Below are 14,329 nucleotides of genomic sequence, written 5' to 3'. Positions count from 1 at the left end.
ATTCCAGATATTGGTTGGAGAGTTGAAACATAGGTGGTAGAATCACAAATAAGATTGCAGGCTTCATGTTCTTCAAATAGTTCTATTGATTTGATCAGTTTGGCTGTCAGTGTAGAAAAGCTGAACCCTTTAGTGTGGATCATTCTTTATCTTTGGAGGTTGTGGCCTTTTCTGCTCCACCACTTCTTCTCTCAGCTCAACTTGTGATCCATATAGCCTTCTCATGCTGACATCCAAATCAGAAAGAAACATATCATGTTTCAAGTTGTCTCCAATAATTCTGCCTCGAATGAATCTTTCTATTAAGAAGCAGAAAAGGTTGATTTTTTTGGTTTTAGCTTATCACCTACGATTTCCATGCTGCATCTAACACGATCTCTTTTGCAGATGTAAACACATGCCACCACCACCACCACCACCTTTTATTCATTTCTCTCAGCCACAATTCTGTCATCAATGGCTTTATCTGAAAGAAAGTGAGCTGGTACTGTATTTGCTTGCATAGAAGAAATTTTGGTAGATGATGATGACTTTGGAATAACTCGAAGAAAGATAAAAGAAGTTATGGGGTGATGATGCCATGAAAATGCTACTGCAGAAAGTCTAGGAGTTTTCTCCTCTCTCTCTCAATGTGAGAGTTGTTCAAAGGACCAAAAACAGAACATAACCTGATGAATGAAACAGGTATGCTGTTGCATCAATTTATTGCCAAATGTTCATCTAATTCAATTCTTACATTGTTGTCTCTCAGGATACTTGTTGTTGAATTGGTGGAACTGTTATGAAAATAATTGAGGAAAAAGAAAAAGAAAAATAGGTAGAGGAAGATGTTGTCAAGGATTACCTACCTACCTACCTACCTATGATTAGAAGATCAATTGTGCACTAATGTTAAAGCATGTAGCCATGCATGCATCCTGTATGTATGCTCTTATCGAATACGGGATTTGAAGAAAAATCTATTTGTGTATCAAATACGGGATTAGAATATCCTCTGAATGAATAATCAAAATATATTAAAGATTAAGAATCTATTTGTGTATAAATCGTAATATTGTTCGAACATGTAAAATCTAAAATTACTGCTGATTGCTTTCTCTGCCTCTTTTTCTGACCTTTTGCCGATGATATTAGCATCGATCCAACGTGAATCGATCGTGTCGGGTTCGACCAAACCCTAAAGCAAAGAACTCCACAGTGTAGACCAAGTGACGTGGAATTGGGACCGTAACAGCGGTCGGCTTAATATCTATCAGTCTAAGATCAACGGCTAACGTCATCTTTTCGCCCCACCATTACCGTATCTTTTAAGATGGCATTAAATGGCAACGGTCGGCTGCTCCCAACGGTCACATTTTCCTTCAAATTTTGAGCTGTTTTGGGACCGAAATGGCGGAAAGAAGACAAAACGGGCAAACACAGAACACAAAAGCAAAGAAACTCTATAGTCTCTCCTCCTCTCCCTTCTCCCCGGTCCACGATTCTTGGAGGTATGCGCGACCGAAGCCCTAGCCACGAAGCCTAACTCCCAGATCCTTCTCCCCTCTCCTTTGTTTGCGGGTCCAAGATTCGGAGGTGGAGAAGACCCCGTCACCTTTGCTCGAACCGGTGATGGACGACTCCTTCGATTCGATGGTGTTGGTCTCGGGGCCCAAGTTCGTTCTATGGGGGATCGGCCAAATGGCGTTCAAAGGTCATCTTTTTCTTTCCCTTTCTTGATCTTTTTTTACTTCGATTTGGTATGGGGGTCGTTGCTGTTATTTGGTTCTTGATGGGGGAAACTAGGGTTTTGTCATATTTCTTCGAGGAATTAGGGTGATTTTGTTTGATCGCTCGACTTGGATCTCCTGTTACTATGGTTGACTAAGAGGCGTCCGTTTCGTGTTCTGTGATCCCTATTATGAAGGCTCAGTAATTCCCTTTTTATATAGCTTTAGGATTTGGGTTGTTTTAAGTGGATATCACTATCATGCGTGCTTTAATTTTTCTCAATGTTGAATTTCTTTGTATATTCTTTCATGGTTGGACTGCATTTCGAGTTCTTTATTTCTTTTTCTTGTATTGTCTTTACATTACACTTGAATTAGAGCTAATATTTGATACCCTGATGTTCTGCCGTAATAGACGAATTGTTACGTGTGATTTATCTGAGCTATAATTCACTTCTTTTTTTGCTGAAAAAAATGAGATTTTTTTTGCTGCTTCTGATTCTTTTCATGCTTATGCTACACCAGATGATGTTGTAATGTTTGTTAATGCGGGAGGCCACGAGATACAAGGCCAAGATTCCCGTGTGAGGATTGAGGGCGATTCTTGCTTTCAAGGTGGAGATGTAATAGAGACCAACGAGATGATAATAGAAGGTGGCGACTGCCCATCTCTTTATCAGTCTGCCCGGTATGGAGACTTCTGCTACAAGTTTGATAGTCTTGCTCCTGGGGACTATTTCATGGACTTGCATTTCGCGGAGATCGTCAATACAAATGGTCCTAAAGGAATTAGGGTGTTCAATGTATTTGTGCAAGAAGAGAAGGCAAGATATAAATCTTTAACCTTTAATATTATTCTGCATAGATGTGTGGTTTCTGAGAAATTCTTGTCTGTGTTAGAATTGCAGATATTGTCTGGGCTTGATATATTCTCTGTTGTTGGAGCTAATAAGCCACTGCAGCTAGTTGATCTCAGAGTTTCTGTGGTGGATGATGGGAATATTTTGGTAAGATTTGAGGGACTTAGTGGGACTCCAACAGTTTGTGGGATTTGCATCAGAAAAGCACCAGCCTTATCAGGTACAGTCGATATATGTTCGTGAATCGGTTCCTTCCTTTTCTTTTGTTTTGGTCTCTTTTAACTTCTGTGGACTCTTTGTAGCAGACTTGGCGAAACCTGAACATCTTACATGTATCAAATGTGCCACTGAGATAGAGGTTTCTCCACTTAAGGTCAGGGAACAAAGGTTTTATTAGAATTTTTCATCTTCATAATAGGGAGTTGATGTTTGTCACTGAGATCAATTCATTTTACTATTGCAGAATAAATTTCAAAATAGAAACATTGCTCAGTACGAGAAGAAAATACAGGAGCTAACCAGTGAATGTAAAATGAAATCTGATGAGTGTTATGAAGCTTGGATGTCACTGACAGATGCAAATGAGCAGCTGCGAAGGCTGAACATTGAGCTTGACAATAAGCTCTTCCAAAATGAAACACTTGGTAAGAAGCTAACTTGTCTTTGGAATTATATCCTTAAACAAATTTGCTAATTTTTCTTGCTCCTAGAACAAAATCTCGAAAGAGAGATGGAGAAATTTAGAGATACCTCTGAAAGGTACAAGAATGATAAGAAGCTTTGGTCCGCTGCAATCGCTAATCTGGAAAAAAAGATTAAGGTACAGATGCATCAGATCTGATAGTACATCAATGAACTTTTGACAAGCAAATATAGAGCTCATTGTAAAGCGAATTTGCTCATGGTACAACCCTACTTCCTACATCAGGCCATAAAAGAAGAGTACACTCAACTTTCTCAAGATGCACATGATTGTGCCAACTCAATTCCAAATCTGAATAAGATGACCATTGCGGTTCAGGCCCTAGGTATGTTTCCACAATTATATCTGACTTGACATACCCAGCAATCACCACACAGAAAGTTTCTTACAAAGATTTATATACATAGTTGCACAAACTGAAGATCTTAAATTGAAGTACAGCGAGGAGATAGCCAAGAGAAAAAAGCTATATAACCAAATCCAGGAGGCAAAAGGTACACACATCTCTTTCTCATTTATTGACTTATCTGTCTCACTCTATTGTTTGCATAATAAAAGCTTTTTTAATTATCTCAGGGAATATCAGGGTGTTCTGTAGGTGTCGTCCTTTGAGTAAGCAGGAGGTTTCAATTGGTCACAATGCTGTTGTAGATTTTGATGCAGCAAAGGATGGTGAAATTGGAATTATGAATGGTGGAGCGACAAAAAAAAGCTTCAAGTTTGATCGGGTCTATACTCCAAAGGATAATCAAGGTATTCATAGAAAAAAAAATCTATTTTTTTACTGATAAAAGAATCGACAACCTCTGCAAAAATAACTTGAACTCAGATTTATAATTAGAGTGAACTTGATGAAATAAAGATGAATTGTATTCATAGAAAAAAAAACTATTTTTTTACTGATAAAAGAATCGACAACCTCTGCAAAAATAACTTGAACTCAGATTTATAATTAGAGTGAACTTGATGAAATAAAGATGAATTGCATTAAGATGATAACAGGAGTACTTCATTGTACTTAACTCTAGCACATAAGATAATGCACCGAAATCTAAAGCATGTATTTGTAAACAAACATTTTACAAGTTAGTAACAGAAGGAAATTAAATAAAGGAAAGTGTTACAGGATCCTGATTACATGGTGTACACTGTTCTTAGGGTGGTCTTGTCCTGATTTGACTCTGCCATGTGAGGAGACAAAATGATACAAATAGATAGATTATGATCAATGTGTAATTGTATTGGCACAAGCAGATTGTTTCCTGATGCTGTTGGAATAATCTTCTCATGATGAGCAGCTGACGTTTACGCGGATGCTTCACCCTTGGTCACATCAGTCCTTGATGGCTACAACGTGTGCATATTTGCATATGGGCAGACTGGAACAGGGAAGACTTTCACAATGGAAGGAACTGAGCAAAATAGAGGAGTTAATTACAGAACGCTGGAGGAGTTGTTTAAAATAGCTGAGGAACGGAATGAGACGTATTCCTATAACCTTTCTGTGAGTGTTCTGGAGGTGTACAATGAGCAAATCAGAGACCTGTTGGCAACATCTCCATCAACAAAAAAGTACAACTCATTTCTGAGAGTCTAAATAACTGGTTTGTGCATGGGTTCCTCAAATGCTTACTTACTTTTGCATCGTTTATTCTCTTTTCCAATTTAGGTTGGAGGTAAGGCAGGCAGCTGAAGGGTTTCATCATGTGCCAGGGATAGTAGAAGCTAAGGTTGAAAACATAAAGGAGGCTTGGGATGTCCTGCAAGCTGGGAGTAACGCCAGATCTGTTGGATCTAACAATGTGAATGAGCATAGCAGCCGATCGCACTGGTCAGTAGCAGCTGGATGTGCATTATTTGTTTTAGTTTTCTTAAGCATGGTGTTTGCTTGTTTATATGCTTAAAAAATGATCGGCTTTGATACCTCAGCATGCTTTGTATAATGGTGAGAGCAAAAAACTTAATGGATGGAGTCTGCACAAAAAGCAAGCTTTGGCTTGTGGACTTGGCTGGAAGTGAGAGGCTGACAAAGACAGATGTACAGGGGGAGAGGCTTAAGGAAGCCCAGAACATTAATAGGTCACTCTCTGCCCTCGGCGATGTCATTTCTGCTCTTGCTACCAAAAACAACCACATTCCTTACAGGTTTGAACATATTATATCGATCCCTTGGAAATATTGTTGTGTTATTGCCTTCATAACCTAACAAAATTTTAAATTTTTTTTTCAGGAATTCCAAGCTGACACATTTACTGCAAGATTCACTAGGTAGTCTAACAAAGTATATCTGAATGTTTAGCATATCCCTCCATGTGATTCACCAAACATATGAATTCAGCAGGTCTTCTTCAAATTTCTTTTCACCTGTATATAACTATTTAGTTTCTTTTCATGCAATGCAGGAGGTGATTCGAAAGCTTTGATGCTTGTACAAATTAGCCCCTCAGAGAACGACCTAGGAGAAACTGTCAGTTCTCTGAATTTTGCAAGTCGAGTACGGGGAGTAGAATTGGGTCTTGCAAAGAAGCAGGTTGACACAGTTGAGTTGCAAAAGATGAAACAGATGGTAAGTGTTCCATTGCATCGTAAGTGCATGATGCTAACTAGCAAATGCATGCTTTCATAAATTTCTTTCCGTTTAAGTACGCTAGGTACTTTCAGATACATCACTTGCTGCGTATATTTACCCTGCTTCTTGTAATTTCTGTTGAAGATTGATAAAGTAAGGCAGGAATCTAGAACTAAGGATGAGTCATTGAGGAAGCTTGAAGAGAACTTTCAAAATCTAGAGAACAAACTGAAAGAAAAAGAACAGCTTTGCAGGACTCTCCAGGAAAAGGTACTGAACATTTATATCAAATACTATGCCCAGCTCTCGTTCTCTTCAAAACTACTGACTTTTATTTCCTTTTTACTCTTGTAGAACAAAGAGCTCACAAACCAACTGGAGTCTAACACAGAATCACAAAGTTTGTCAGAGAGAAAACAGTGGCAACTCATAGAGAAATTGAATGGGAAGGAAGAAGCTTATGCTGTGCTTCAGCAAAAAGTATGATTTAGATAAACCATAAGCACATTTCATTGTCTTTACTGCTAACAGATGGCATTACCAATCAGAGAATTGTATTTCATTTGTTTCAGGTAAAAGAGATGGAGTGTAAATTCAAGGATCAGCAACACTCTGAATCTGTTATTCTTCAGCTAAAGGTTAGTACAACCAACAACATTTTTATAGTTCCAACAATGAAATGGCTTATTTGACTTCTTTGCTTTCAACTATAATGTTGTCAAACAGGTTAAAGAGCTTGAATGCAAACTTAAAGAACAAGCACACTCTGAAAATGTAGCTGCACAGAAGGTAGTGTTGTCAACCAATACTCGGTTCTTCTCTCCGCATTTAATTCACTCATTAACAACACTTTTCAAATGTTTACAGGTTAAGGAATTAGAGTACAAACTAAAAGAAAGACTACAATTTCAGTTGAATCTTGAACAAAAAGTAAGGGATGTGGCAGGAAGATGTTTTTTTTTTCCTTTTACTAAAATTTAAAAGGTGTAGCAACTAACAAGCATTAATTCACAGGTCAAAGAGCTGGAAAACAAGCTAAGAGAACAGAAAGAAGAACAAGACTCCATGTTACTATTACAGTCAGCAGATAGATCAAGAATTGCAACACCAATAGAAGGAAGATCATTTTCGAGTAATGAATCAACAAGTCATACAGACCCTCAGATACTGAGAAATTCAAACTCCTTAAACAAGCCAATGACAAGTCAGTTTTCCTTCTTACTTAAAGGAGTAGAATCTCTTCATGAGATCAAAAGGAAAAGAGACTATAGAAGTGCGTCTGTCGAAAATGAGAATGTTATTTCAGCAAGCTTAGTAGAGAAGAAGATGGCACCGACTGAACTCATCAGAACTAGAAAAGTTGATCCAGCAAAAGCATATGGAAGGCTAACTAGGACAACAAAGGTCATTACAACACAAAAACTCTTTCTTCATGGCAGAAATAAGAAGGAACAGCAAGATGGTGCAGCCAGGGAGAAAGATAAGACGAGAGCCTGGGTCTAGGTAGTCCATCATATGAGAACATTTGCATCCAAAATGCAAATTTAAGTTGAAATTTAAGTTGTTCTCAACTGTATCTTGTTGTTGAAGCCAAAATGCACATTTGCATTGTAACTTAGAGAAGCATTATGAATTTTATGTTGATTTTTATCTGCCAAAATACTTTTTGAGCAGAATACAAAATTCTTCTGCTGTTTTATATCAACTAGAATTTGGAGTAAGGTCCAACATGCTTTCATAATTTTATCAAGATCCACATCCACCTGGAAGTTCATAGTGTGTTCCTTTTGGAATTTTAGCATGTTTATTTACTACCTAGTTTCTTGATTCCAATGCATCATTTTTCTTGCAACCCTAATCTTATTATTATTTCTTCACTATTTTCTTTTTCTTTTCCCCAGAGGAAAACCATTTCTTTGACCCAAATGACAATGTAAAATTGTGGAATTGACATTGTTGTTGTATTGCAGATTTGCTTGGTGACATTTAATTTTTGTGCTACAAGATTGTGGTGTCCTTTAAATTACATGAACATTAATTTCAACTCTTCAATTGCTACATCTCTAATAATACATTCCATACATTTATTTATAATGAGTGGTGAGGGGAGAAATGTAAACGTGACTCCAATACTACACAAAACATCAACATCAAATGAAACGTGAAACTTGATATTAGGCTTAGTCGCAACTCCACACGCTCCCCGTCGACCGGGCAAATGAACCGGCGGTCCATCCGGTTCAGCGCTTCGATCGCCGGTCTGCTTCGAAAACCTAAAACCCCTTTTAGAAAACCGACCGCTTTGGTAAGAACTCGGCTTTCTCCTCGGGACTCCGTACGTGACGGAATGATCGTCTACGTCGCTTCTCCCTCGTCTCCGCCCACTCCCCTCTCCTCCTCGTCCCTCTTCCTTGCTTCGCCGATCCCTTCTCTTGTGGCTTTGTACCCGAAAACAAAGAACAAGATCTGGAGGCAATCGCAGAAGACTCGGAACAAGGTAGTCTACCACCTAATCCCTCCATCTGTCCTCTTTCTTCGCTGTTGTCAATATATAAAACCTTAGCTTGATGAAACAGGGATGTAGGAGAAGAAGCGGCGTTTGTAGGGCAGAGTTTGTGCACGACGCGCCTTTTGCCGCTGCTATCGGCGCCTGCGTCCTCAATTCGCTCGTCTTCCCGATCTCGGCCGGTGAGACCGAGGATGAGGACGGTGGTGGGACGATCGATGCCACGGATGCGAGGTTCGCGGTGATGGGGATCATTAGCTTCATCCCTTACTTCAATTGGCTGGTGAGGCTACTGAAATTAGAGGGCTAACTACAGTTTGCACTTAGCTGCCTCTAGCGTTTCGCTCCATATACTTTAAAACTTATACTTTTAAAAAGTTACATTGATATCCCTATAATTATGAAAGCGAAACGATCAAGTCCATTTACCCTAATGACTTCAGTTTTTATCGTCGGAGACATAAAAATAAAAGGTAAAAAAGTAATTTTAAGTTTGGTGATGAACAACGTCGATGGAAGACGACAGTGTTGCTGGCATCGGTGGTGGTGAACGACGGTGCCACTAGCGTCGATGGTGGCAAACCCCTCCCCGCCCCCTCTCCTCCTTTAAGCGAATATGAGCTCTGGAGCAGTCCAACTCTCTAGCTGCTTCGATCATACCTCTACATGATCAAGTCCCTTTCATAAGACTTATTGGTACTTGCATTCGAACTTTTCCCTCGGTAGTACACAGCCCCCATATGCTGATGATCAAGTCTTTCATCCAATGCAAAATTCGATGCACGCACGGAAGACTCGCCTTTGCGGTACTATAGTCTTCACTCCTTGAATCCATAACCCTTATTGCCATCGTGTTGTTCACCGAAGTGGAGCTCCCAGTAGCTCCCGATCATACCTCTGTATGATTAGTCCCTCACGGTACTATGTCGTGTGTATCGCATTGTCACGAACTATTCCACCACAATCCGCTGCACCATGTCGCCTCCTGGTGACATCTCCATTGCATTCTGATCCTTGTGGGATGAACTCGAATTGTGATCCCTCCATGTGTGGCCTCTGCCAATACATCGCAGGGTCTCTTCCACCTTCGATTTTGTTTACTCCTTTGACAATTGACCTTCATCCATCCGCTCTTGGGTCACACCTAGATGAAGCACCGCTCTAGGACAGTCAGTCGCCTAGTAGCTCCCGAAGTCCACCGACTTCGCTGAAATTAGTGCACCATTGTCTGGATCCTGGGCCTCTGCCCCTACCAGCACAATTTTCGCTGTGCACCGCTTCCTTCATGACAACTTGAATGGCAACACTATGGCATATTCTTCAAGAGTACCCGCCTTCGTGTCCTCTTGCATCGTGCCAAGGCCTTCTAAACCCAACTTCACCTCCGCAAGTTGAGTTGCCTTATTCCTCCATCAAATGCTTCTCCGAGATAAGGTGCATATGCCCAGAAGCTCCCTTCGTCTTTGGCACCATGCAAGATGAGTCTGCTCCATCAGAATGAAGGACCCATGGAATAACATGATCCTGCTCTTGCCTTTGCAAGAGTTCATATCCTTAACCTCTGTCCAAGGAAAGCTCTGTGCCTCCGCTCCATGTTCCATCTTCTATGCCGGCTCACTTCATGCGGCTTGGGTACTTCGCCAAGTTACACCCAATTTGTTCCGTTCCTCGTTTTGCATTGAGTTGAAGGTGGCCCTCGTGCCCACCATTCCACAGGTCAGCCCTCCCTTGAGTCTGATCTCCATATCGACTCCAAGTATGCCTTCATTTGTGTTGCTTTGGGTCGCTCCCCACTTGATCTCGCAATGCATCCACCAATGCATTCTCTCAAGCGAGATCATGCGACGACTCTTCGCTGCTCGCTCGGTCCATTGAGCTTCGTGGAGTTGTTATTTTTGAGGTACTCCTCAACATGTGCGTTCTGTTGCACATGATTCTCCCTCTAGAGAGCCGAGACTTATCCCTCCTGGATATCTATCCCATTGGAGCAACATCTCTCTTCGTTTTGGAGACCACCATCCCCTTGGACTACTCTGATTTGCTGAACAAACTGTGCATTGTTCTGCCTCTTGCAAACGCACTTGCTAGATTGCGACTCCACGTCAATACAGCCCCCGCTGCACCACTCAAGGCCTAGCAACATGCTGAACTCGCTGCACACTTCAGCCTCCTACGGACGTATCCTTCACATGCCGAAGAGAAAGTTTCAATGCTCCATGGCGTCGAGTTTCGATCGCCTTGGGATGGCCGCGAACATTCCATCGTCCGCATACAAGCCCATCCATGAGTACCAAATTCTTCGAGTTAGCAATTCCCCTCACCTCTGTGAGCTTTGCACAACTCTTTCGGTCGCTGAGCAACTCATTCCGCCTTGCATAGTCTCATCCTTTACCAAGTCCCTCGCTTGCCTTGAGAATCATTAAGTATAGTTGTCAACGTCGAGCCGTAGCTCGAACTTAGCCATCCCAACCTTTGTGCGCTTCGCATTCTTCCAAGCTTGCTTGTTCTCGTGGTGCCTCTTACACGAAGGGTTGGTCATTCCTCTAAATGCCAATCTCAGATGCCCGCTCGTTCGAGCGATTCCTTTTCCCTACATCTCCATGCCCGTTTTCCCCCAAACGGTCGCGCGTGCTGACTGCCCTCAACACAGTCCCGCTAGGTCCCTCACATTTGCATGCCAAGTGTTTCTATGAGTGCTTGTCCCGCTCTGATACCATCTGTCACGGACTTAGCTGGTTTTGCCTAAGTCGTGCGGTACCCTTGCGTGTTCGTCTGCAAAGGTAAGCCTCCCCGGAACCTACCATGGTCCCTTAAGACCTACAAAAGAGAAAACGGGTTAGAGAAAGCGTCTCACTCGGGATCCACAAGCAAACATTTCAGGAAACACTTCATAGACAATGCAAATTACAAACAGACTTTACAAGCTCTGAACGGTTGCACAACAAAGGGTCAAAATGGTCCACTGCAGACCGAATATCTCTCACAAGTGTCCACATGACACAACCTTTATTTACAAGCCTAAGAAGGCCACCAAACCCAACTAAAATGGGGCTGTTAAGCTTTCGACCATCCCTCTACATGCTGTGCAAAGCATGAACAAACCAAAAGACACGGACATACATAAGTATTACATTAAACATCCTGTTTAGAACTTTGTCCGTGACAAACCGTCCACCACCATCGATCCCAATGACGTCATTGTCCGCCATCAACGTCATCCTCCACTGGACATGAAATTACGTTTTTATCCTTTATTTTTATGTTTTCATCGATAAAAACTAACGTCGTTAAGGGAAATGGACTTAATCATTTTACTTTCGTAATTACAGGGATGCCAATGTAACTTTTTAAAGTATAGGGACCGAGACGCTAAAAGTAGCTAACTACAGGGGACAATCTGTAGTTAACCCGAAATTAGAACTGTTTGATTTCCTATGTCAGATGGGCATGTGATGGCTTTCTTGTTTTTGGAGCAGAGTTGGGTTTTTGCTTGGATGGACAGCAGTAGACAGCGTTACCTCGTTTATTCGATCGTCTACTTGGCTCCTTACTTGAGGTTTGAGCTCGTAAATCATCAAAATGGGAACTTTTCTCCTCAAATTTTGACTTCATTTGTCTTAATTATTGAACATCTGCTAGGTCTTAGGGCAGAGTACACTGATCTCATGTCATACAATATTGTAAGAAACAGTCATTATGAAGAAAAAAATAGTAAACCTTTCTTGAACGAGCTTCGTGATGGTGCTTATTTGCTTTATCATGTTATCTTTTCAACCCTCTCATGCTTCTTTATAATTTCTTCATAGTTTTGAATTTTCTCGTTTGTATTAAGCTGTCACTATAGCTTCCTCTTTAAGTTTATCTTTGTGATGGAGAGATCAATTATGTATAACTAATTGATAGTAGACCAGTTGTGGTTGTTCTTCTTGATGGTTAAATTCTTAATTGCACATGTAAGGAAGAAAGCTATATTATTAATTAACTTTTTTTTCTCTCATCGATTGTTAAGCAATAATTAATTTTTGAGAAAATGGTTATGCCTGGGTAATCATCGCAATGATTCATACACCATGTAGAGATTAAGATCTCTAAATATATATACTTGGTATATAGTGTAGGTTTCAATTAAGAAGCAAAACAAAATAAGTGCTAACCATTGGCAGCATAAGATTAGCACTATGTATGCATTTGCATTACTTATTGGTGAACTTCAATTCCAAACAATCTCTTGGCATGTTTTTTTGAATTGCTTTTGCCCAGATAGAATTCGAAATGATGCCAATTTCTCCTCTATAAAGGAAGCGACTTTCTTGATACTATCGAATTGAATTTTTTAGTAAGTGGCTCATCTTTTCGTAATATTAGTGTATCATTTGCATGATACTAATAGTCAATTAAAGGGGCAAACTAAGTACACCAGGTTCTCACCAATGTGGGATTTGGAAGGATCAATGCTTGTAGCCTTACATATAAATTTAGAATGGCTATTTCCTATACTCAAACCTTGAGCTCTCTTGTATTAGAAAGGAGCAATGTTATTGGCCCACACAACCATTGAGATTAATACATAGCCCATAAACTTCCTATACAAAATCTTCCAAAAATTGAAAAATAATAGTGTAAAATTGTCAAAGTAAAACGTTTGTAAACAGCATATAGTATAGAACATAGTGCGTATTGGTAAATCATAATTTGAACACCTTGTTTGTTGCAAAATATGTTTTTTTGCACTGGATATATCCAAAAGCAGTATGTGTTTGTTTAATGAGTCTATTATGTGGATGAAGTCTAAAATCTATTCTGTCCAATTTCCATTAACATTTGACATTTTAATTTGACGACTAGCATGGCTGCATCAATATCTGTATAAATAAATTAAGGAGCAAGTTTATACTTCTCTGTCTCATGTTCTTAAATATAGTCAGAGCCCCATGTTCAAGGTGCTAAAGTGTCTTTTCATGTGCAACATTTTAGTCACAAAGTATATCTCCTCATCAATTGTCTGATGTAATTTTACAGGACTAATTTGTCACTTTCACCTGAAGAAAGCTGGTTGCCTATTGCTAGTCTACTTGTTTGCATTCTTCACATTCAGGTCAGTTTGAGAGCTTATGTGATTATAGCTTACAAGATTTTCCTTGATCTCCAAACCTTTTTCTAATTGTCAGCTGGAGGTGAGCATTAGAAATGGAGATATCAAAGGCATCCATTTTTTTGATGAAGCACAAAAACTACATTCCTTGATAAGAAAAAGAGAGACTGAATCTAAGAGTCACCAGCAATCTGCCAAGAAGGTAATTTGTGTTTCAAGCTACATTTCTTTTTTTGCATAGGAAAGAAAAGCTGCATATTTTAGTGTTTCTACAGTGTTGAATTCTTGGTTTTAATTTACAACTGGTTCAGGAAAGAAGCAAGAGACATATGGGATTACCATCTTCACATGGACTGAGAGATGAGGTCAAGGAGTGGGAAATCCCTAGAAAACAAAATGAAGAACTAGATGTGGATGAAAAGAAAAATAATTCACAATAAGATGAGCAGGCAAACTTGGTGTTGTATCATGTACTTGTGTAGTTTCAGCCTCGGCATACTATTAGCTGAGGCTGACTTAATTTCTTATGGAGCCTTCACATGATAGATCTACATATGTGTTATTATCATGTAAATCTAGGACATTGTCTTGCCTAATTCTACCTCATTTCAAGGTATAGACCAGAGCTAAACTTGATGTTGATGAGTATTGGTCAAACTGAGCAATCCCCAATCATCTGACTATTGGATTGACACAGGTTTCCCGATCTTTGGACAGAAACCAAGCTTATCTCTTGGTCGGATTTAAACATAGTTCTTTTTCTTTCTTTTTATCTTGGTGGTTATTCACAGGAGTGAGACTGACACAATGGTGTTGTTAGTACTTGTACTCTCATTATCCAGTTCTTATGGAAGGTTGATCAGATTAGGGGGATCTAAAACCTTGACTAA

General features: G+C 40.0%; 2 protein-coding genes across 3 annotated transcripts; both read left to right on the top strand.

Moving 5' to 3' along the window:
• Window positions 1–18: 18 nt before the first annotated feature.
• Window positions 19–7,562, top strand: LOC103975905 (kinesin-like protein KIN-14E). 2 transcript variants are annotated; one of them, XM_018827533.2, is made up of 21 exons: window positions 19–318; window positions 388–684; window positions 2,235–2,533; window positions 2,618–2,789; window positions 2,875–2,942; window positions 3,033–3,213; window positions 3,280–3,389; window positions 3,498–3,597; window positions 3,680–3,766; window positions 3,849–4,025; window positions 4,571–4,844; window positions 4,942–5,103; window positions 5,202–5,417; window positions 5,503–5,540; window positions 5,675–5,838; window positions 5,986–6,111; window positions 6,196–6,321; window positions 6,414–6,479; window positions 6,568–6,630; window positions 6,709–6,771; window positions 6,856–7,562. In XM_018827533.2, exons 2-21 carry the CDS (start codon window positions 672–674, stop codon window positions 7,342–7,344), a joined length of 2,994 nt encoding a protein of 997 aa, XP_018683078.2. In that variant the 5' UTR covers window positions 19–318; window positions 388–671; the 3' UTR covers window positions 7,345–7,562. The 2 variants fall into 2 exon arrangements, with proteins under 2 accessions (XP_018683078.2, XP_009389309.2); XM_009391034.3 differs by lacking the exons at window positions 19–318; window positions 388–684 and adding an exon at window positions 1,162–1,693.
• Window positions 7,563–8,156: 594 nt separating this feature from the next.
• Window positions 8,157–14,081, top strand: LOC135656167 (uncharacterized). Its single transcript, XM_065175815.1, has 6 exons — window positions 8,157–8,338; window positions 8,418–8,630; window positions 11,824–11,903; window positions 13,367–13,442; window positions 13,516–13,641; window positions 13,751–14,081. The coding sequence occupies exons 1-6, from the start codon at window positions 8,189–8,191 to the stop codon at window positions 13,877–13,879; spliced, it is 774 nt and encodes a 257-aa protein (XP_065031887.1). The 5' UTR covers window positions 8,157–8,188; the 3' UTR covers window positions 13,880–14,081.
• The last annotated feature ends 248 nt before the right edge of the window (window positions 14,082–14,329 follow it).

Source organism: Musa acuminata, chromosome BXJ1-4 (assembly GCF_036884655.1).
Source record: "Musa acuminata AAA Group cultivar baxijiao chromosome BXJ1-4, Cavendish_Baxijiao_AAA, whole genome shotgun sequence".
Taxonomy (NCBI): domain Eukaryota; kingdom Viridiplantae; phylum Streptophyta; class Magnoliopsida; order Zingiberales; family Musaceae; genus Musa; species Musa acuminata.
This window is presented reverse-complemented; position numbering and strand designations above follow the sequence as displayed.

Excerpts from the sequence above, each read along its gene's own strand:
- LOC103975905 (XM_009391034.3), top strand. The coding sequence starts at position 1,612 with ATGGACGACTCCTTCGATTCGATGGTGTTGGTCTCGGGGCCCAAGTTC. Across the intron at positions 2,534-2,617 it reads TATTTGTGCAAGAAGAGAAG|ATATTGTCTGGGCTTGATAT; the intron begins GCAAGATATAAA and ends TTAGAATTGCAG. Across the intron at positions 5,104-5,201 it reads CATAGCAGCCGATCGCACTG|CATGCTTTGTATAATGGTGA; the intron begins GTCAGTAGCAGC and ends TTGATACCTCAG.
- LOC135656167 (XM_065175815.1), top strand. The coding sequence starts at position 8,189 with ATGATCGTCTACGTCGCTTCTCCCTCGTCTCCGCCCACTCCCCTCTCC. Across the intron at positions 13,443-13,515 it reads TTTGCATTCTTCACATTCAG|CTGGAGGTGAGCATTAGAAA; the intron begins GTCAGTTTGAGA and ends TCTAATTGTCAG. Across the intron at positions 13,642-13,750 it reads ACCAGCAATCTGCCAAGAAG|GAAAGAAGCAAGAGACATAT; the intron begins GTAATTTGTGTT and ends CAACTGGTTCAG.